The sequence below is a fragment of the Toxotes jaculatrix genome, chromosome 2 (assembly GCF_017976425.1).
Source record: "Toxotes jaculatrix isolate fToxJac2 chromosome 2, fToxJac2.pri, whole genome shotgun sequence".
In the NCBI taxonomy this organism is placed as follows: Eukaryota; Metazoa; Chordata; class Actinopteri; family Toxotidae; genus Toxotes; species Toxotes jaculatrix.
The window spans coordinates 19,372,164-19,393,454 of NC_054395.1; the positions used below are offsets into that span (position 1 = coordinate 19,372,164).

Genomic DNA, 21,291 nt, shown 5'->3' on the forward strand with positions numbered 1-21,291 from the left:
ACATATTAAGTAAATATGCACGCAAACACTCACATTCTGTTCATCTGTGTTGGCACTAAACAACCACTCATTTGGGTACATGTACACACCATGCCAATCCATAAATCAGATGATAATTGAGTAGCACTGTGCCAGTAATAAACAGAACAGTATAAACAGCCAGTGTCTGGGCTGGATACATCACCTCCCACTGGCATGTTGCTGGCTGCCTGCCTGGCAAACTCAGTAACACACACACACACAAACTCATTTACCGTATGCATTTACTGAAATGCAGACAGAAAGAAAACAAAACTTATCTGTTGAGTTTACAGATATGTGAAAATACACACGCACATAATTTAAACTGACTATGAGGAAACACACACGACAGCACTCATGGTAACAATGAAATGTGAAGAAGCTTTTCAGATGTCAATGCAACAGAGAAGCTATACATATAATCAGATAAATCTGGAAACATATAAAGCCTCTCACTGTGTTACTGTTGTGACAGGAATGAGGGCCGTGATTGTTTGGCGTAAATGGGCTGTACATTAACCATCCCGTTGGGATAGTCAAATCTGAGATTTCTGGGGATCAGGTTTGAGCCAAAATTCCCCAATTTCCAGCTTTATACCTGGGAAAGTTTAAGATCAGCCCAACAGTCATGGCATGATGTCAAGAGTAATGACTATGGACAGTGTTGGCAGTATTACAATGGTATGTTTAACAGGCACACTAAGAACTACTTACCCGGGTCTGCAGACAGAGAAACAAATGATAAGACATTAAGCAAAATGATTAAAAGTAACACATGTACATACATGTGGGTCACAGCATTTCTAGTGTGATTACATCAAGCAAAAAGCATGACAGCATGGAAGTGGTTTCAAGTGCTGGGAGGACACAATCTAGACAGTTTATGTCTCGTGGATTACTCCTTTATAAATAGAGCACTTAGGAATGAATTGAGATGTTACAAAGATCCGGTCACTTGGAAGGACACTGCTCTCTGAGGACACCCAGATGGTGTCTTGTGATGGATATGAATGTCACTGAATTTTTGACCCTCACCTCTCAAGATCAGCAATTTTCTTCTCCTTGCACGATTTGTCCATCTCAGCGTCCCTCAGAGCAACCATTAGCCTCTCCACCTCGGCTTGCGATTTCCCAGACTCTTCTCTGTAGCGGGCCACTTCCTGCTCCAGGAGCCTCAGACGATCTGTGATATCTGGACACTTCCTGACCGCTTCTTCCGTGTTTTGGGTCTTTGAGGTTTGGGAGAGAGGGGAAGCAGATACATTAGGTACAAATATACCCACAATACAACATAAATTATTATTAGACCAGTGTCAAAGAACATCTACAATGGCAAGTCTAGGACATCTCTGACTCTGTTTTATAAGATCATTGCCAGACTTTAAGACACTAATCTAAACATTTGTTAGCCTTAGCTGTCCTTTGTCAGCAAATTCAATACCAAAGAAGCCTTCAAAAACCAGCTGCAGATTATTTTTTGACAGTGCAATATCAGGCTTAATTTAGTTAACTATTTAATTGTAAAATGTGCACTATGATCATAAAGCTGTACCTTCAGACAACACATTTATTTAAAAGTGATAAGACTCAACCTTGTTAGATTGTCTCTGTCAGCACAGTGTGATGAAACTATGGTGGCATGTAGATGCGTTAGTATGTTACATTGCTGACTGAAAGTATTAGCATTCAAACGTGAGCTGCTGAAACTAATGATCTACAGTTGAGGCTGACGTACGGAAGTACAGCTCAGACTGACAGTGCCTCTGAGACTGACCAAGTAAAGTTACAAATGACAAATTCTGACAGAAAATGACAAAGGACAGACAGGGCTGTTGCATGCTGATCTAAGCATAACAAAATACAGCTCAAACTGATTAAAGTTAAGCCAAGTCTGGTAACAGAGAGTGAACTGGAGACATCCTAAAATGGCCTCTGCACACACACACGAAAGCACAAACAAACAAGAGGCACAAAATAACCAAGAACCTACCGTCGGGCTTACTGCTGGTAGCCCATCTACTTTAGCTGGGACCTAGAAGTTAATACAAAAAGATATCAGTTGGGGAATAAGAATGTAGTATAAAAACCAAGAATCGTCTTAAAATAAAATTTTAACGTCCTCTAGGACTGAATGATTGGACACTGACAGTCACACAGGGTCAGATATAAGATCAAATCAGAGGGGTAGCTTTGAAACCTAAAGGAAAAGGTAAGTCAACCCTGTATATGTGGTTAGGGTCACAATCTAGCTGAAGCAGAACCAATCTGTACCCTCATCCGCTCTCATCCCTTCATCACCCCCTCCCCCCAGTTCCCCTGCTGCCTGCTTTTCTGTGGTTCACTTCTATCAGTTGCCTCCCTGGGGCGTCCTTCATGTGGAGTTTGGAGTTCAGTCATTATCATTATAAAATTACCGTCTCCCTCTGTTTGGCTGCGATTTTATGAGACCACCAAACATCTCAATTTTTTTTCTAAGTAAAACGTTGAAAAAAAAAAACAGAGAGTTACACTGATGAATTCTTTCTTCTCTGAGAAAAATATCCCAGAGGAAGTTTGTAACCTAGAATTATCTTTCTCTCTACTTCTCTCCTCTTTCTCTTGGTCTTTACCTTTCTGTCTGCTGTGTTTGTGAAGATTGTTTAACTTGTTGAGACAGCTGAGGCCACTCGTTTAAACATCATCAAGTGAGCGCACACCCGCACACACACATACACACAGAATAATTTATTGTCAGGTCTACATAAGTCTGGGACAGTACACGTAGCTCTGCTCGAGTCTGTCATTAGAAAAAAACCCCAGGGAGTGTCTGTTAACTATTACCACTAGCCAATCTGCACAAATGCCTCCTTCCAATTATCACAAATCCAGCAGATAAACAAAATGCACAAGTTGGTCTCTGCTTATGTGAGATACAGCCATGGCATATGGAGCACTAATAACTGACTGAAAGGTCTTGCACTTTAGACACAAGCATGCATAATGAGGCCGCTTAGCAGGAACAAAATATATACTCAAAATGTCCATGACTGCATTATTGTAGTCTATGAATTTTACTTGTGTTCTGCTCACATGTCCACGGAGTCTGGCTAACCTGTCTACAATACATGTGTCAATATGTGACCTTAAAGAGCCCCATGGGCTCGTCACTGTACTTGTATACACACATGCCTGCAGAGAAGAGTAAATCCTGTGAAAAAGGGGAACACTTGTCCCTCTGGCATGGCGAGCCGACTCATTGTTTACCTTGTACTCACCCCATTACCTCCACACCTAGCCCCATACGCTCGTCCACACATATCAAGCCCAATCTAAGCTTGCACAAAATGCATTAGCCCTAAGTGGACCGGAGTTTGTTATGTTCTTTCAGCGAGAAACACAGACAGGCAGAAAGCAGTGGGGCTGAGAGGACGACGGGTCCAAGAGGAATTTGTGATATTATGACAGGAGGGGGAAGGCCAGTAAAGATACGATTACATATTTGGTCAGAGAAATTATTATTATCATTCCTGGAAATTTCTCTGAAGTGTAAATATTACAAATAAGTTAAATATGTGTGTCCACCAGGCTCTGGATTGGGATATTCAACTCCTGGCCGGAGAACACCCAACAACACTGAGGCTGGGTAGCCTTTAAAAAACACCTTTGTCTCCCAAACACGATATCTGTCTCTATATATCTTAGATATGACTGCATTCAATCTCATTTTCTTTCTGTCAGATAAAAAATACCAATGTCTGATCTTCTTCTCATCTTCAATCTGCCATCAAAAAGAAAGAAAGAACAATGAAAACCAAAAAAGAAACAAGAAAAGACAGTAAGTACAACAATGTGCCATCCACCTGGTTTAGATAAACCAAAATGTCTTTTGAATAGAATTGAGAACAAAGTGAGTTGAGGTGTGGCGCCTCTTTTCTGGTTTAAACCAACGCTCTCTGGAAAGGTTACTGCCTTCCCTGAGGTTCGTTGCTGTTTTTCTCTTTGAAGAGCTAGTGTTTAGTTCCAGAAGTCCTTTATTAACCCTCGGAATCAACAAATACTGTTTTATGGGAAGAGGATGATGATACAGTGAAGTCAACAGAGCTCTGGGGTCAAGGTAAAAAGTTCCGCTAACAGCTTGACTGAGTCAGTAATACAAACATCAGTGAGTGGGCCACTGTGTGTGTACAACCTGATGGCAAACACAAACTCTACATTTGCTTGAGAGGTAAATTGCTATGTGTCAGCGCTGTCAGGCAAAGAACTTATTTCTCCATTTTCAGGGGAAATTTTTGATTTACGTCAAATGAGGGCATTTCTCATACAACTATTGGATTAATGGTAGAGTTAATGTATAGTTACTGTATACGAAGCCTGTTTGTGAGGTTAAAAAAAGTTCACATTGTGGAAATTCAACCATTTTGCCCACTTACAGTAATATTCTAGTAGTATTAACAGTGGTTATGATGAAGAATAGGGTATGACCATGTCTTGGAAGTGTATTTTCACCATTTGACTGTCTTTTGAGTTGTTTTTTTCTGCTAGATTCCTGTTATCTACAACACCTCGGAGTGAAGCTTTTACTGTGCGTAACACACTGCATTCTGGGATCTGATTTAGCAGCAGTATTCACAACTGAAGTGCATGCACCAGTCTCTATCAGATCGTGCCAGAATGTCGGTTTGATCAGGATCTAATCTCAGGCACCATGTCAGTTCACCTCTGACCTCCTGAATATCACAGCCTCACAACATGTCACAGTCCACTGCACTACAATGGGCTCAAACACATCGACACACTTCGCCACATGCAAACACTCACACATACGTCAACAGTTGTGTTTGTGGTGGCATGCATGAACAGGCGCACAGAGAGAAACACACACACACACACACACACACACACACTCACAAATATAAACACATAAACATCATCCGTCTTTCTGAAGAATCTGTAAGTTTACATAACAGGTCTGATTGCTGCCGAGTACACAGAATAGTCCAATTATGGCAACACTTCTGTCAGAGTGTGAATCTGCTTGCTACAAAGACTTATTGAGCTGCTGTCCCTTTCATGTGGTGCCGCGTCAACATTCAACAAGATATCATTTCACAGGAATGAGATGTGTGTATGCTTTTTATGAGTATAAAAGAAAACATTCTCATAAATTCTGGCAGGGCGAAAGTCTGTCCTGGCTTGTAAGCCTGGGAGAGGAAAGAGAAAGAGAAAAAAGACAGCAAGGCCTCTGACTTGGCACCAGAACAGGGATAGAGGGATCTTTTACATCCATAAATCACTCTCTCTTAATTCATCCCTTTATCCTGTGGGACAAAGTGCAGGCAGGCCCTTTGCTAGGGAGTTGCTAACAATATTGTGGATGCTCACAGGGAGGTAAGAGAGTGGAATTACTATTACTGTAGATGTTAGCAGTGTAAATACAGGGTGCGAGTAGCATATTACAACCACTGCGGAGGGGTTATAAAAGTTAATTCTTTTAATTCTTTTTGTACAATAAAAAATAATTATAAAGTGTCATTATGTTTGACGTCTTCAACCGTGAAAAATTTTGCGAAAGATACCTGTTCTTTGTTTTATGATATCTGTGAAGTGAGATTTTTGTGTTTGTGCTTATTTAAGATCCTGGCACAAGTGATGCAAGTCTGTTATAGTGTGGATAACGATGAAATATTAATGGCTGTTTGTCTGCAGTCCACACACATACCAGACTGGAAATCTTGATTTGTTGTGCGCAGTGCTTGTATCAACATGCATACTGTTTCAACCATGAGTTATATTTTGTTTTGGATATTTCAGATTACGTGTAATATTTGGGGAATGAGTACAACAATAGCAACAACATATTTACAAAAATAACCAACTCCGCATACCACACACATACAGACACACGTTCACATACCTTTTTTGTTATCTACACATCATCACTTCCTTAGATACTGTAGCTGCAACAAAACATTCCATACTGACCTCTCCATCGGGTTTCTGGTTCTGGGTCGGGCTGGGGTTGGTGGCCTGGCTCTGGGACAGTTTTGGGGGCTGCAGGGCTGAGACTTTCTCCTTTAATTCCTGGTTCTCCTTCCTCATCTGCTCCAGCTCCTCCAGCCGAACCCTGTCATCCCGGTCTTTCTGCTCCCGGAGGTTCTCAATCACTCGCTCCTGAGATAGTAACAGAACAAGGACAAAGAGAGTTTGGCGAGAAGTGTGAGTAGGAATATAGTAAAGGCCTGGATAGCTATTATCTGCATAAGAGATTGTCCACATTTAAGAAATTACGTAAAATGGATGTTGTTTATTCTCCAGTGTGCGACAGATTGTCAACCTTGTGTGATTACTGTTCTTCCCTATCATTATTGAAATATTTAAGCCAGTCTCTTGCTGAATAGGCTCACCAGCATGCCTCGCAAAGTGCAGCCAAAGACAAACTCATAAATGCCCGTCATAAATAATACTATAATAAATAATAGTAGGCACACGAGGAGGTCAGAGCCAAGTAGTACAGAGGGAGAAGGAGGAAGGAAGAGGAGAGTTGAGGGACAAAGACAGATTTATTGCGAATGGATTGGACAGTACTGTAGATCACTTTCCAACAACTCCATGTTGCCTACTGATAAACCAAGTTGGAATGTTTACATCATCTTTTTCTCTGTTCTGTAATCACATTGGACAGCAGGAGGACCATGGCTTTGGGGCATTGGCCTGAGACCAGGTCCACACCATGGGTGGCAGAGCATGCAAGGTGTGTGTAGTAGATGTGTGTTAAGGTGTATGTGTGTGTGTTTAGGTGTGGACTGAAGTGATTATCAAGGTGTTTATTCAGGTGTTTATTTAGGCACAGAGTACAGCTCTGCAATGAGACTTTACGATGTGGCATCACGGCATGATTGGCAGCTTTAAACCCCTGGGTAATTGGACAAATACACCCACTAACTAGACCTGGCACAGTAACACACTGCACAGTGGGCTTTGGAAGAGACGGCGAGTGAGAGAGAAAGGAGAGGGAGAGAGACCACATGGCTAATAGGTCCTGGGTGTTTTCCCCACGTTATGAAATATCTCAAGGATGTTTGGGGTTTAGGGAAAGAGACCAGGATGTGATAATAAAACCTGCCTCTATGAGGCTTAAGTGTGGAGCACACATAAACACAACACACATAGCATCACAGACTGGCACACACAAAAACACACACACACACACACGCATACAACAAAGAGCAGGGCCCAACATGGGCACAGTGCCCCATCCTGTTAATTAGAACCACAGTACTGTGGCTAGCGACTGGCTCCAAGAGCAGGTTTGTGACAGGGTGTGTGATTAGCAACACACACACTCGCTCTTGTAAACACATTACACACACCCTGTGTTGACCACAAAGTCTGAAAAGCTCGCCAATGTTCTCCTCATCACAGCTGAATTATATGTAAGCTGCATCAGAAGTGGTTTCTGGGTAAACAGATGGGCCGACGCAGAAAAGGGATTTACAGTTTATTGTGCCATTATGCTATTCATTTCAAAGTCTGTCGGCAACAAAAACAAATTTAGGTGATAAAAGATCATTTTAAGTGAAAACATCTATGTACTGCGTCGGTCCATGTGTTGCAAACACAATGAAACACAAATCAGCCAACATTTAGTCTATTAATAAACTGATGTCTGTGAGCACAAAAGAAGAGGATTCATGATTGAAAGATATAAATTCAGTGGAGTTCAATAAAATAAAATAATAACTTCAGCCCAATAAGACAGCGATAAACATACACATCTGTTAAGAACTCAAGCATCCCTGCGTCTGACTCCACTTAAGCTGCTGTCACATGATAGATGTCAAATCACTTAACATTATGTAAGAGCAAAGAAAAAAATCTTCATAATTAGGAAGTGTTGTTGGCTGACTTAGCACTAATGTTGTACCTGCAATACAGACATTAAGTTGTAATGAGTTGAAAATGAACTTTGACCTGGTTTTGACATCAACTTTTGAAATGTTGCTGGCAGGATTGATACGCACCACTCAAATTTGATTGTGGAAGATACTTTTGGAACATCTTCTATTGTCTGCTCCTTCAGTTGCTAATATGAGTATATATAACAACAAATGCAAAGGAATAAATATACACATATACAGTATGTGCACATTGGTACACATAAAAATTTGGCAGCCACTGGAAAACAAGCAGTACTGCTGGACATCAACATCTGTCCTAAGTTGGAACTCTGTAAACTCTTAACCAGCAACCGGTGCCAACAAAATGTAAACCCGCATCCATCTTTTAGCCTGCAGTACAAACAAACATGTAAATGGGAACCATTTTTTAGCCTGCAGCGCCAAAGAAATCATTTTTTACACTGTAGCACCAACAAATGTGTGCTAGCAACAACTTTAAACATGTAACAAAGCTAAGCAAGATGGAGTCACTCTGAGATCAAGCCAGTCAGTTCGGAGTAGCATGTATATACTGTCAGACTAGGATTTGACTTCTCCATGGTCATGGTCAGTACAGTGTATATCATCAAATCTGTCCTGTGTTCAAGCCTGTCTCCAATTAGAAATCGCTGGCACCCTGTAAGCATGAGTGCAAATCCATAAACACACCGCTAAAGGCTTGTGTAGACAAGGAAAAAAACACCATTATTCAAACCAAGAATCTGCATCAGCATTCCAGCTTCTCAAACGTAACATATTTCATCAGGTATTCTGCAAAAATCAGTGGGGTTTTATTGGGTAGACGACCTGTGCGATTAAACGAAGTGCACTTTACTGCAAAAAAACAAAAAAAACAAAAAACAAAAAAAAACAAAAAACAAAACACCACACTGGCCAGCAAGGCCATTCATCTTATAATGTTAGTGGCGGCATGCTAGCTCAGTAGTGTTGAGGTGAGGCTTTATGGAGACCAGCTGCTCTCTCATGTTGCCAGAAAACAACAAACACTGAATGTTTACGACCAACATCCAGCACATCTACTCACCATCCGCCCATATGGCATAAGCCTGCTTAATTCACCTTGAATCACATAGTTATTCAGAACTACAGTTTTTCGCTGTGCGTCCTATACTACTAGCTTCAAGACACCAGTAAATCCAGTTTAAAAAAGCAATTAGATCCTTTCCATTGAAAGTAGTCGTTTATAGAGGTTCCACAATTGTTTTCAAGTACGCCCTCAATTTTGCACATTGATTGGTCCAGCCATATACTACGTTTTGACCTAATCTTGTTCTATATGTGTGTGTGTGTGGCTGTGTTGCCTGTTATTAAATTTCCATCCCTGTCTGATTCTTGGTAAATGTATTTCTCCTTCCAGCTCTGTTCTTTCTCTTCCTTCATAGGCTTTCACAGAAGTTACTCATTTTTTATTCTGTCTCCACCCTTGCATTCCTTGACCTCTCCCTCCCTTAATTCTGAGGCCACCTCTTCCATCAGGGCTGTGCCTCTTCTGCCATTCTGCTTTTCCACCCTTCCACTACTGCCCCTTTCAAAACTTCTATCCTCCTCTTATTCTATAGATCATTCCCTCCCTGTGTTCAGCACAGTCACAGACAGGGACTAATCCTCTGTCTATGTTCACCTTAGACCTCCCTTCTCCCCGTGCCTCCTTCTCTCCCTTGCTGTTTTCAGACGAGACCTCATCTAGTGTGGTCCAAGGTCTATAAATTAGGAGACTGCGTCCGTAAATTATGGCAGTGAGTCATAGCGAAGCATGCAACTTAATTAAGCAGTATGCCGTATACCAGCTTCCTGAAAGACAAGTGTGCCTCAATGGGTAAAAATTTCCAGACCGTTCCAGACCAAGTGGTGGTCTAATGGTTTCACTGTGTGAGTTTTTATTGTCTACATCTGACAAACAAGTTTTTGCCTCTTCATCAATAGCGTGCTTTATTCCTCACACCATCCATCCAACAAAAGAGTAACATCTCCTTCAACCTTGATATCCTGCAGATTTTTCAACAAGTCCAATCCCACCCTCCCCTCGTTCTTCATTTTGTTGTGTACCTTTTCTGACAGAGCCTCCTCCAGTGTGGCCAGGGCTGTGTCTGTGTTGCTGGAGTCAGTCTGGAGGCCCTGAACCCTTTCCCTCAACCCAGCCAGCTGTTTGTCCTTATCCTTTAACTGCTCCAACAGGTTCTCAATCTGGAGAAAGAAGGACAGAGACAGAGAAAGAGGGGAGCTGAGGTTAGTGGAATAGTTATGTGAAACAAATACATAACAATGACAAAGATGAAAAGAATCATGGGGAGAAAAGTTTACACTGAACCTGAAAGGTTAAGTAGAATTCATACAATGCACCTAATTGGGTTATTGTGACTGGAAACTTCGTGGTACCAAAGTACCACAAAAAGAAATCATTCCATTGACCACTGATTAGTCGCAAAGATGAATCTAGACACTGAATAGTAGGCTCAGCCTCCGGCTGCATTCTCTAATTTCCTGCTGTAATGTCTTCCATTCTGGCCTGGCATCTCAAAGATGAGCAGCAAAGAAAGCCTCCACTGTACGGCTTAGGTCAAGACAATTATGGTTGGATCCATGAGGAAAGTTAATTCTACTTCTAAGTACAAAACTTAGGGAAGAGGTGTAAACAACAAAGCCACTCAGAAAGAAGCATGAGGTCGCAGTGCTCCATCCGGGCATTCTTTTTTATTTTTCTGCACTACACGACATATTTGGGTTTTTTTTGTTTGCTTGCTTTTAATTATCGTAAGCAGCACAAGCTTTCCCGGTAGTTTCCCGTAATATTTTGAATAGTGCCATTTTTTTGTCTGTATTAATCTGTTGTGGCAGGTGGACTGAATCAGATTAAGTTTTTGCTGAAATGCAGTTTTCCACCAACAGCAGTACTTTAAACATGACTGTGTCCACTGGACAGTCAGACCAAATGGTGGTTCACTGTAACAGCTTGAGTACCAGTTTAAGTGTGTTATACTAAGAGTTAATTCAGCCCATTGACTTTCAGGACTATGTCCCTGCATCTGCCTCTCTGTGGCTAACCCCATGTCGCTAAAGTGGTGGTGTAATAGCCAGTTGTGGTGTTCAACAGCCTTTATCTGATGATCATTTGCAAAACAGAACACAAACAGACACATACACAGGCATAGACGTACACACATAGGCACACACACAACACAAAGCGCCCCAAGCTGTACCAAACAAAACACTAGCAGATGCAGCTGGAGTAGGACACAGTGCACTGCAATGAAACTCCAGAGGTCTACAAATTAGTTACAAAGGGACAGCACATCTGGTGAAAGGACATGCTGACATGGTGACTTGCTTGTGGCTTAGTATAATTTCTACAAACACACTATACATTCTTCTAAATGCTGAGTTAATGTTATTTTCATTTAAAAAAAAAAAAAAAAAAAAGGTTGTTCAATTTGAAAAGTTGATGGACTCCCTAAAACTCCTTAAGATTTATACACCAGTACAGAGCACTTCTTCAGACTCTTTTCATTGTTTCTCCACAGACAGACAAAGCACCATTGACTCACTGCTGCAAAGCATTAATACCATGTTTGACCCAAGCAGTCCTTTCTCATATCAGGGCCTGTGTCTTACAAAAGAGAGGCATATGCTCTGAAAAGAGTTCATTATTTAATGAACATGAGAATCTAATAAAAACAAGAAAAGCACTTCAGGCCATCAGGAGACCACATCTTAACTGAAATGGTGACATGGAAAAAAATGTCCAGTGGGGAGAGTAAGCTGCATTCCAGTCATGGGTACATAGATAGATAATGTCCAAATCTCGGCTATTTTACAAATGAATCCAATTAAACTGTAGACTATGGTGTTCTCTGCTCCCTGGAGGGCAAGAACAAGGACTTAAAGGAGCCATCTTGGTTTTAGAAATGAAGGGAAAGTGGCAGGAGGGGGTGGGAAAAAGCAGCCAGGACCCTTTGGCAGATCTTGATAGGTTAATGACAGTCATTACACAACCAAGCTAAAGGCTCTGGTAGGTCAGTGCATAAGCGATAGGGACATAAAACCCTTCAGGGAATGATGGGAAAGCTTCACACTACCAAAGTCAGATAAAATTCCCAGCAATACATGATTGCCATGGGTGTGTTACATGGGATTTTAGGGCAGACACTGTGAGAGAGAAAGGAACTGAGAGAGTCTTATGTTTCTCTCATTTGAATTAAGTGGGCTGAAGAGGTATGTTTCACTTATTTTCTAACGGAAGTAGGACACTTAAAACATTCACAATTTCCACATAATCAAGCACCGGTGAACCCCCCACAGATTACTGACACTGTAACATGCTTATCTGGACACACAGCAAACACAGGAGGAAGTACAAACAAACCAAATATCAGTTAGTTAGGCCCAGTTGTAGAAGCTCAGTAGCTTGACGTACTTTGTTTTCCTAAATATGAACCGAAGCATACACACACGCACTCATGCACATTCTGGCTCCCTTTCCCTGTGGGCACCACAGAGCCCTATTATAGGTCAAATTGAAAATGTCGCCCCTGGTCTTAGATAAATGATTACATTCTTTACCAGGCCTAAGTTTGCTTTGGCCTGGTCGCTCAAAATAACAATCCCTAGATGAAATATTTGTTCGGCCTTCTGTGAAATTGTGCAGAAAAACATTAAACACAACTTAAAACTTGTGCCAATGGATGAGAAGGAGTCACGTGAGACACGGATATGGGAAAGTGGGCAAGGAATTCTATCAAAATTCTCAAACTCAAAACACACTCGACAAAGAGAAATGCCTTTTGTGGACAGGGGAGGCGCAGGGCAGCTGTATGCCTTTCTGGGAGAGAGGAGGGGGACCTCTCTTCCAGTAGCTCAGTTGTTATGATGAGAACAGCAGTCATTCATTTTATCTCAGTGTATGAGGCTACCTCAAACTATACTCCCGCATCTCTCTATTTCTTTCACACACACACACACACAGACACACACACAGACACACACACAGCCAGACCCACACACACATACAGAGGCTTTTATCATTAAACCGCTGTGCATATGTCATCCCACTCTCCAACCACACACACCTCCCGCTGAAGCAGACCACCTACGATAGGCAGCTACCATGACTCTATGGGCCAGGCACTGCGGTGTGGACTGTCTGTCTCAGTTGAGTTTGTATCCTCTTGAGAAATCATGACGTCTGTCTCAGTCATCCCCCACACATATGGCTCCCCACTGTTTACAACCGTACTGTTTTGACTCTGATAACTTTATCAACAAGCTGATAGGACGGAACCAGGTTCTCCTTACATATGAGAGTGTTGATGCACAGTTACCTTCCACTGACCTTGACTCTGCAGTGCTATTGACAGCCGTAGCTCTAAAACACAGTAAATTGCTCTAAAATCTTTGGAGGCTGTGGGTTATACAGATTTCATGACTAGTGATTTTTAATCATTCACAGCTTTTGCAAAATAGTAGTTGACTAACTGACTAGTCATCATTCACATAATTATGTCAGAAAACAGATGCAGAGGGGGCATTAAAGCTACAATTTTAGGAATTATTTCAGTACTGTAATGCAAAAATTATAGTGTACATCTAAGAATATGGGAACAAAGATGGATTACAAATGAGCTTTTATAGTTTAACAACTAGTTTGTAAAACTAGTGAGTGAAAAGTGGGCTGTGATCTTCTCATCAGTGGAACAAAACATGATGACATTTATTCATTCTGGAGTGAGTGGCAAATCTTTAAAGCGACGGGGAAGTCACAAGCAAAAGATGACATACTTTCATGTAAGGTTAAAAAGTTAACAGCTGTCAACAAAACAATTTCCAGTCTTCATTCAGCGTGCTTAGAAACTCATTGGGAGCCTTGTTGTTACACTGTAGTTGCAGTCTGTAAAGTATGACTATGATTAGAAGAAATTTAGTTCTAATGTAATGAGAGGGAAGTTAGTAAAAGGGTATCAGGCCCTGTCTCACTGACAAAAAAAACGTAATCTAAAAGCAGCTTGTTCCGCAGCAGAACCACAAACCCGGTCGACCCGTCTGTCTTCCATCCAAACTCAGACACAGAACTCGGTGGCCTCAAGAGGAATCATTTCTGCAGAACACAAAGGAGACCAGCATGCAGCGTGACCACTATAAAAATAAAATCATTTGTATTTTTAAAACTCTTTTGGAGCAATAAAAATACCAAACAATAATTGGTCGCCCTTTTTTGTAAGGCAACTCATTTCTCTGTGCTTGTCATCGCCTCTGAAAATATGACAGGGACACTTGTAAAACCCAAAGATTCTGGCACTGACGTATGTGCATGCATGTACGAAAACACACACACACACACACACACACACACACACACACACACACACACACACACACACACACACACACACACACACAGAGCCACACACAAATACACAGTTAACAATAACCTTAAACTGAACAATATGTAGGAACATAGTGTGTACTTCCCCAGAGAAATCTAGGTCACAGTCGAACAGAAACACGATGAAAGACTACATACTGGAAATATCATACTGCTACTTAAAGGACGCCAGAATCGCATACAGTAATCCAAGTAAAGCATGTACATATTAAATTTTGAATTTTATTATGTTTGTGTGTATGTGCATTTGTGTATGTGTGTTTGTTCCAGCATACTTAAACATGTACACCTGCATACTGTTCTCATCTCCCACCATCAGAGCTTGTTGATTCCCACGTTAATAAAGGACTTCCTCCGACTCCTGAGCACTCAGCTGTGGCTCTTCAAAGAGAAACACAGTCTGCTAATGAAGCTCAGGGAAGACAGTGACCTTTTCAGTGTGAGGAGGGTGTACTTGCACTTCATTTAACCCCTGTCCCACCACCACCCCATCTCTGCCTGTGAAACAGAACAACATGGGCAGCTCCGATTGACTGTAGAAGCATTGATACTGTGTAAGCTGGCGCCCCCATGTGGCGATTTTCTACCACAGGCCAATTTATCCACTCTGACAACTCTGAAGTTTATTTAAAATGGGGGGAAAAAATGTTCAGTTTATGGTATGTTTTTGTTTTTAAAGCATCCACCATGTGAGGACAGCAGAGTAGAAGAGGAGACTCAAATAAGTTCTTTAAAAAACTATATGTGATGTGATACATCTTCACTTCACAGAGCAGGCTGACACAGTCCAGATACTGTCCTCTTTGGTCCCAGATTTTACTTGTGCTATTTTAAAAGACACACACATTCTATAAGCTACTTCATTATAATTTTCTTTGAATAAGCAGATTAATAAAAATGTCAGAAAGCGTTACACTGCACTTGCGACTGAAAGGAAACTATCAGCATTTGTTCAAAACTGTGAAGTTCCCTTCGTATCTCTATAGACTGCTGAGTCGTCTGCTTGGGAATATGAAGGGACAACGTGACACACAGAGACCTTCAAAGCTGAAAATGGCACCTCTCCCCCACTCCACTCAAATGACCTTCTTGATGTCATGCTGCTTTGCTCGAGGAGTCATTACTCATCTGTTATCGACCGGAACGACGGAGCACTGTGAGCACAATGACTTCATAAGACGAGTGGTGCCCGAGAGAGGGATGGGGAGAAAGGAGGGTCAAGAGGCACGATGTTCAGGTTCTGAAATCATCCACACTTTTCTAAATGAGGAAAAGTACAACTCATTCCTTATTTCTGTCAGAGAACAGTTTTGAATTTTTTTCTCCCTCAAAAGTGTTCAGGAAATGTCAAAGAGTGCAAAAGAGTTGCAAAATCTCTCTCTCCAATTAAGGAATGTTGATCTGTTGGCCAAAACCTGCTTGCAGAAGAGGGCTGGGCATAAATGCATGATGTGTTGTGCCACAGTGTACCTGCATGTGTGCTAGCTTGCCTGCATGTCTATCTAAATCTGCTGTGCTGTTCTCTACCAAACTTTTTTTGCCTACAAACCAACAACAGCCATGCAGGGGCAGGATCCAGTGTTGACAAGCCAAGCAGGCAGGTCTTTGCTTATCACTCCTACGGCCAAGGAAAAAAAAAAAAAAAGAAAAGATTTGTCAAAGTGGAACAGGGAGCAAATGAAAGAGACAGAATTTTCTATGGGTTTCACTCTGATTACGACTGAGGCCTGTGACTCTCACAGCAACTTCCTCTCCATTGCCCCGACATTTATTTTGCCCCTAACCACGAGCGCCTGTTATGAAATACAAAGGTGCTCTGTGTCCATCAGAAACACACGTACTCTCACTCAAATGCAGACGCACAGGCACACAAACACGTACAAAAGCAGACAGACACACACTTTATGCAAATAGAGGAACAAGCATACAGAACACAGACAAATCCATATGATGAGTCTCTATGTATAAATTTCAACTTTCTCTGTATTTGTTCAGATACATGAGGTTGACAGCGTGCATTCAGTGATAAATCCCAATCATTCCTAAAATAGAAGTGAACTCACACGCCCTCCATCACATTCCCTTAGTTATTATAAATTAACATTATGGCACAACCTCAGAAACATCGAATTAAGTAACAGAGAACACCCACAAGGATAATTACATTGTGAGAAATGATGTCAAATACACCAAAAAAGATCTGGGAAAAAAAAGGTAATTCTAAGAACTGTTCTCCAGAACAAACAGATTTTATTTAGTGGCCAAAAGGTTATTATTTAACAACAATTTACAGATAGCATTAACATAATTTCATTTATAGAACGCCACATGAAAGAAGTGAAATGAAAATGGCATGAAATTAAACTTGAAATTTAAAAAAAAGAAAAAAAAACTGCGTGCAGACAAAACTGCAGGAGGGAGCCAAGGAATTCCAGATCAGATCTCCAAAACAGACGAGTGCAGCTGCCATCACTAGCAAGGTGGTTAGGAGGCAAAAGTATATTGTATTATTTTAACTTTGCATTTGGGCTGAAACCACAGTAGAGTCTTACTCTGAAGAGGTTGATGTTTGTTTGTTCAAAATGCCTGGACTGTTGGTAACTGGGGGAAAAAAAGCCCTAAACTAAGTGACTAAACTAAAAACAGCCTTTCACAGATAAAGTTTTAGGGATAGAGACAAAGTGCAAGTTCAAATGCACTAACAATTATTTCACCGCCATAAACGTCTCAAAAAAAAAAACACTTCTTAAAAAGTAATAATCTGTGTTTCCATTAAACCATTATTGCCTGTTTTAGAAATGAATACAAAAACATTTAGAGGCAATGTGAGCCACACATCGCCTGAGTTATTTTCATAAGCTGCAATTAATCTTTCTTTATGATATTACCCAAAATGGAGAAAAAATGTTGCCCAGAAAGTATTTTTAATCACTTCTTTAATAAAAAAAAAAAAGTGAAAGATTAACCATGAAAATTTGACTGTTCAGACAAATCCTAGTTTTGGGCTATGGTTTTTGTAAATTTTTGTCCAATGTCTGGAAAGTCAACCTCCCCAAAAACTTTAATCAATCTTAATAACTGAAACAAAAATATTTAAGTAGCCTGATAAATGAGGCCCACTGTTTGTGTATGTGCATAAAGAAATTTGTTTATGAACACACATGCACAAACAGGAAACCATATCCACTTTTCTAATTCTGGTCATCCATTGTAACATGTGGCTTATTCTGAACATACAGCGCCGATCTCTGAGGAATACACACACACACACACATACACACACAATCAGGCTGCGATTATTATCATGAATGTCGGGCCAGGTTCAGGCGATGGGGGCTGCATATAGCACTTACACACATGACAAGCAGACATCCTCCCCCTCTCTCCACACATTCCTCCAGAAAGTCATTCACACAAAGACCCTCCACTGCATTCATACATATCAATTAGACACCCAAACACACACACACACACAACACACAAAGGGATGCCAGACATGCTCGCAGAAAATGGCAGAGAAACAGCGGGAAAGACGAAGCGAGTGTTGTTTTCATAGTGATTTCTCCTGGTCGACCACAGAGCAAAATGAGCAGGGTGAGACTCCTGCAGATCCAGAGCTGTTCAATGAAGACAGATTGCACTTGTGCAAGCTAGGCTGTACGTGAGTGCGAGTGTGTCTGTGTGTGTGCCGGCCAAGTTGATCCACGTCCATGCTCTTTAGGCTCAAGACCCTATCTCTGCCCCCCTCAGCTGCGGAATGCTGCAGTGATTGCTGGGTAATTACCCTGACGCTTTATTCCTCTGCTCCCAGCACCATTAGTATTAATTCTTTTCTTTTTCTCCACTTTGGAGAGGGGGAATGGGAGCCCTTTGATCTGAAAGAAAGTAAGGAAGGAAGAATGAAAGAAAGAAAGACAGAAAAGAATAAGGAAGAAATCATATGTGGCCACCCTGCAGGGACCACAGCTGCTGTGTGTCAACCTGTAGCTTCTGACCCAGCCCCACGTTACAGAGATCTGGTCAGACCGGTCAAATGCAGCATACAGTCATATGGTTCAATGGTAGATCAAGAGTCAAACTGTGACCCACTTTCATTTGAGAGGGTTAGACAGAGACTGAAGTTCCTGTCTAAGATATTAAAGTATGAAAAGCTAACACTGGACTGCCGACAGTTTAGGTCGAAACAGGTCAGTCTGAGTTATGGCTTGTGTCATCATACAGTCATGTTCAAGATCTTCATCAAGTAAGAGAGTCATCAAACATTTCTGATTCCTTGAATTAAAGAACATTGCGTGCCTGTTGTGGTCAGGCAGAAGACAAACTTGAATAGCTGTAGCCTGACATATGGCCCAACACTGGGTTTGTCTTGACTGATGTGTAGCCTGGCTCCAATCAGCCAGCCTCAGGCTCTCACCATTAACCCCGGCTGATTGCTGATAGGAGCAGAGTGGGATACAGGGGGGCCTATCACAGGCTGTTTACCGGAACCTCCCCAGCTCCAGCCGGCTTATCTGCAGCCATGTCTCTGCACTGTGATTGGTCAGATGGAATCCATTAGGATGAAAGGCATTGGTGGCCTCATCACAGATCTATCAAGATCACACACAGGCTCACACGCAGGAACATAGTTGTACAGTAAAGAGTTATCTCTAAGAATCTCTGAGAAATACAGCTGTTACCCCCACAGTCGCTCACCTGTAATGCTTTGCAATGCATCCTACAATGTATCTAGCTAAGGTATGTTTGTCAGTCATTCACTGTTTAATGACCCGTGTGCCTTACAACATCCTCCTATAGGTTCAAATATCAGAGGAAGCCAACGCAATTTGCTAATTTTGTGTTGAACAAACTTTCATAAGCTGATGCCACCACACAAACTATACTGTAGCTGTTACAATATGAAGTCATGTGACTGCTTCAAGCATTAAACATTTTAATACAAGTCTTTAGAGTCAGTGATGATATTCAGTTATTTAGTAATGCACCTCTACTGTACAATATCATTTTGGTGTTAAATTACAGGTAGTAATAGTGCTGGTTAGGGATGGATATTGGAGCTGCAATGATTAGTTGATCAATGGATTTAAAAAAAAAAGGAAACCGCAAATGGCCAAATATTTACTGGTTTTAGCTTCTCTCTTTTCTCTCTTTCTCTCTTCTTACATGAAATTTCTCTTCATTTCTTTGCCTTGTACCCTGTTGTCCAGGCAAAACAAGCAATATGATGGGTATTTTTCACTTTTTAATGACATTTTTGTTGAGGATTAAGCAAGAAAAAAGCCTGCAGATTAATCAATAATGAAAGTAATTGTTAGTTGCGCTGGTTTTAGAATTTTTCAATACCAGCACTACCAGGATATATGAGAGTTTCAGTTCTGAGTTTGACAAAAACATGTTTTTCTAAAAATCCCCATTTTCATTTAGCAAAATATGGCACGCCTCCTAATGCATCAGTTTTAAATGCTGTCATTGCTGAAGCAGCAGTAGAAGAATTTTGTCTAAATAAATTTTGTAAACATTTTCTGACTTAGATCAGGACATTTCTGACCAAAGAATAAGTAAATACATCTAAAAATCTGACAAAGCATTGGATCCCAACTTGCTGAACTTTTTTTTTTTTTTTTCTTGAACCTCCATGCTATGGACACATTTCAGTCAGTACTCAAAAGTACTGAGGTTTGATACCCAATCCTTGTGATGGTGTGTCATCACAGATTTATTATATAACTGTTTTAGGAAGTAGTTTAAACTGTGACACATATCTAGACACCCTCTAAAAGAAACAAGTAAGGTTCACATTTGTCTATACACAGTATACAGACACACACACACACATAACCACACAAACACTATGCCAATGCTGGACTAATATTTTCCTTTCAATCAAAATGAGGCACTTCCCGTTGCTATCCATATGCATCACACTCAACAGTGCCAGTGTTGTTTTGGGGCGGTGTGTAAAACATGCGGGAGGAGGGAGAGAAAAGAGTGAGAAAGGAGCACTGAAGGTTGTTTTGGGAAAACAAAGTCAGTAAAAGCCTGCATGGGTACAGCGGTTTGCTCAAATTAATACAATGTTCACAGTCAGTAGATGGTATGCATCCATTTATTCAACAAGGCACATGAAAATGGAGTGTGTTTCAACTAAAGTGAAACCTCATAAAATTATGAGAAATGGACAGACAGAGGAGCAATTGCTCCACAGAGAGAGAGAGGGAGAGCAGAGTGGGGGAGAGAAAAGAGAGGAAATGTAGAGGGAAGGAAGGGAACATCTCTATATCACGCTCTCTCTCTCTCTCTCTCTCTCTCTCTACTTTTCTTCACAATCAAAGGCATAGCCGTGCCGATGACACCAGGCCAGAGCCAGCGATGACACCAGGCCAGAGCAAGTGCTGAAAGAGTCTGGCAGAGGGTGCACTGAAACAGAGCTGGGTTCCCCTGAGAAAGCCTAAGAGAGAGACCTGCTAGACACTATTATAACTAACAGAGACTCTTGTGTACAGGACATCCTTCTATATAGAAACACACACACACACGTGCCCAGCACAAACCAAGCAGACGTAATCGAATCTCCCTGTCTGTGGTTGCTATAGGAAGGGAACATGATAGGGGATACTATACTTCGATGCACACAGCCTGGCTTTTTAAAAGCATGAATATGGATTGAGATGACCACAATGTTTGAACATGAATAACACATGTATGCCAAAACCACACCACAACCGGCTCTGCGTGTGTACCTACCACACCCCTACCCCCCCAGCGAAAGAAAAAAAAAAAAAGAAAGAAAAAAAAGGAACCAAAAATGAAAAAATAAATAAATAAATCCATCATTATGCATTGGTCATGGTCTCGTAGACCAAGGGCTCAAACAGAGCTCCCACTGTTCTGTGTTGTGATACGTATGTTCAAAAATGCCTGCACAAACCTAGCATATGCATTTTCTTTCTTCATTTA

General features: G+C 41.2%; 1 protein-coding gene across 3 annotated transcripts in view; it reads right to left on the minus strand.

The window, feature by feature from the left end:
* Nucleotides 1–21,291, minus strand: part of LOC121192311 (ERC protein 2-like) — a 145,723-nt gene that overhangs the window by 83,236 nt on the left and 41,196 nt on the right. For all 3 annotated transcript variants that reach the window (XM_041053961.1, XM_041053946.1, XM_041053954.1), the window contains exons 6-9: nucleotides 10,005–10,142; nucleotides 5,983–6,171; nucleotides 2,012–2,053; nucleotides 1,057–1,250 (exon numbers count right to left, since the gene is read on the minus strand). In XM_041053961.1, the coding sequence (XP_040909895.1) occupies nucleotides 1,057–1,250; nucleotides 2,012–2,053; nucleotides 5,983–6,171; nucleotides 10,005–10,142 (563 nt within the window). The remainder of the gene's footprint in view (nucleotides 1–1,056; nucleotides 1,251–2,011; nucleotides 2,054–5,982; nucleotides 6,172–10,004; nucleotides 10,143–21,291) is intronic.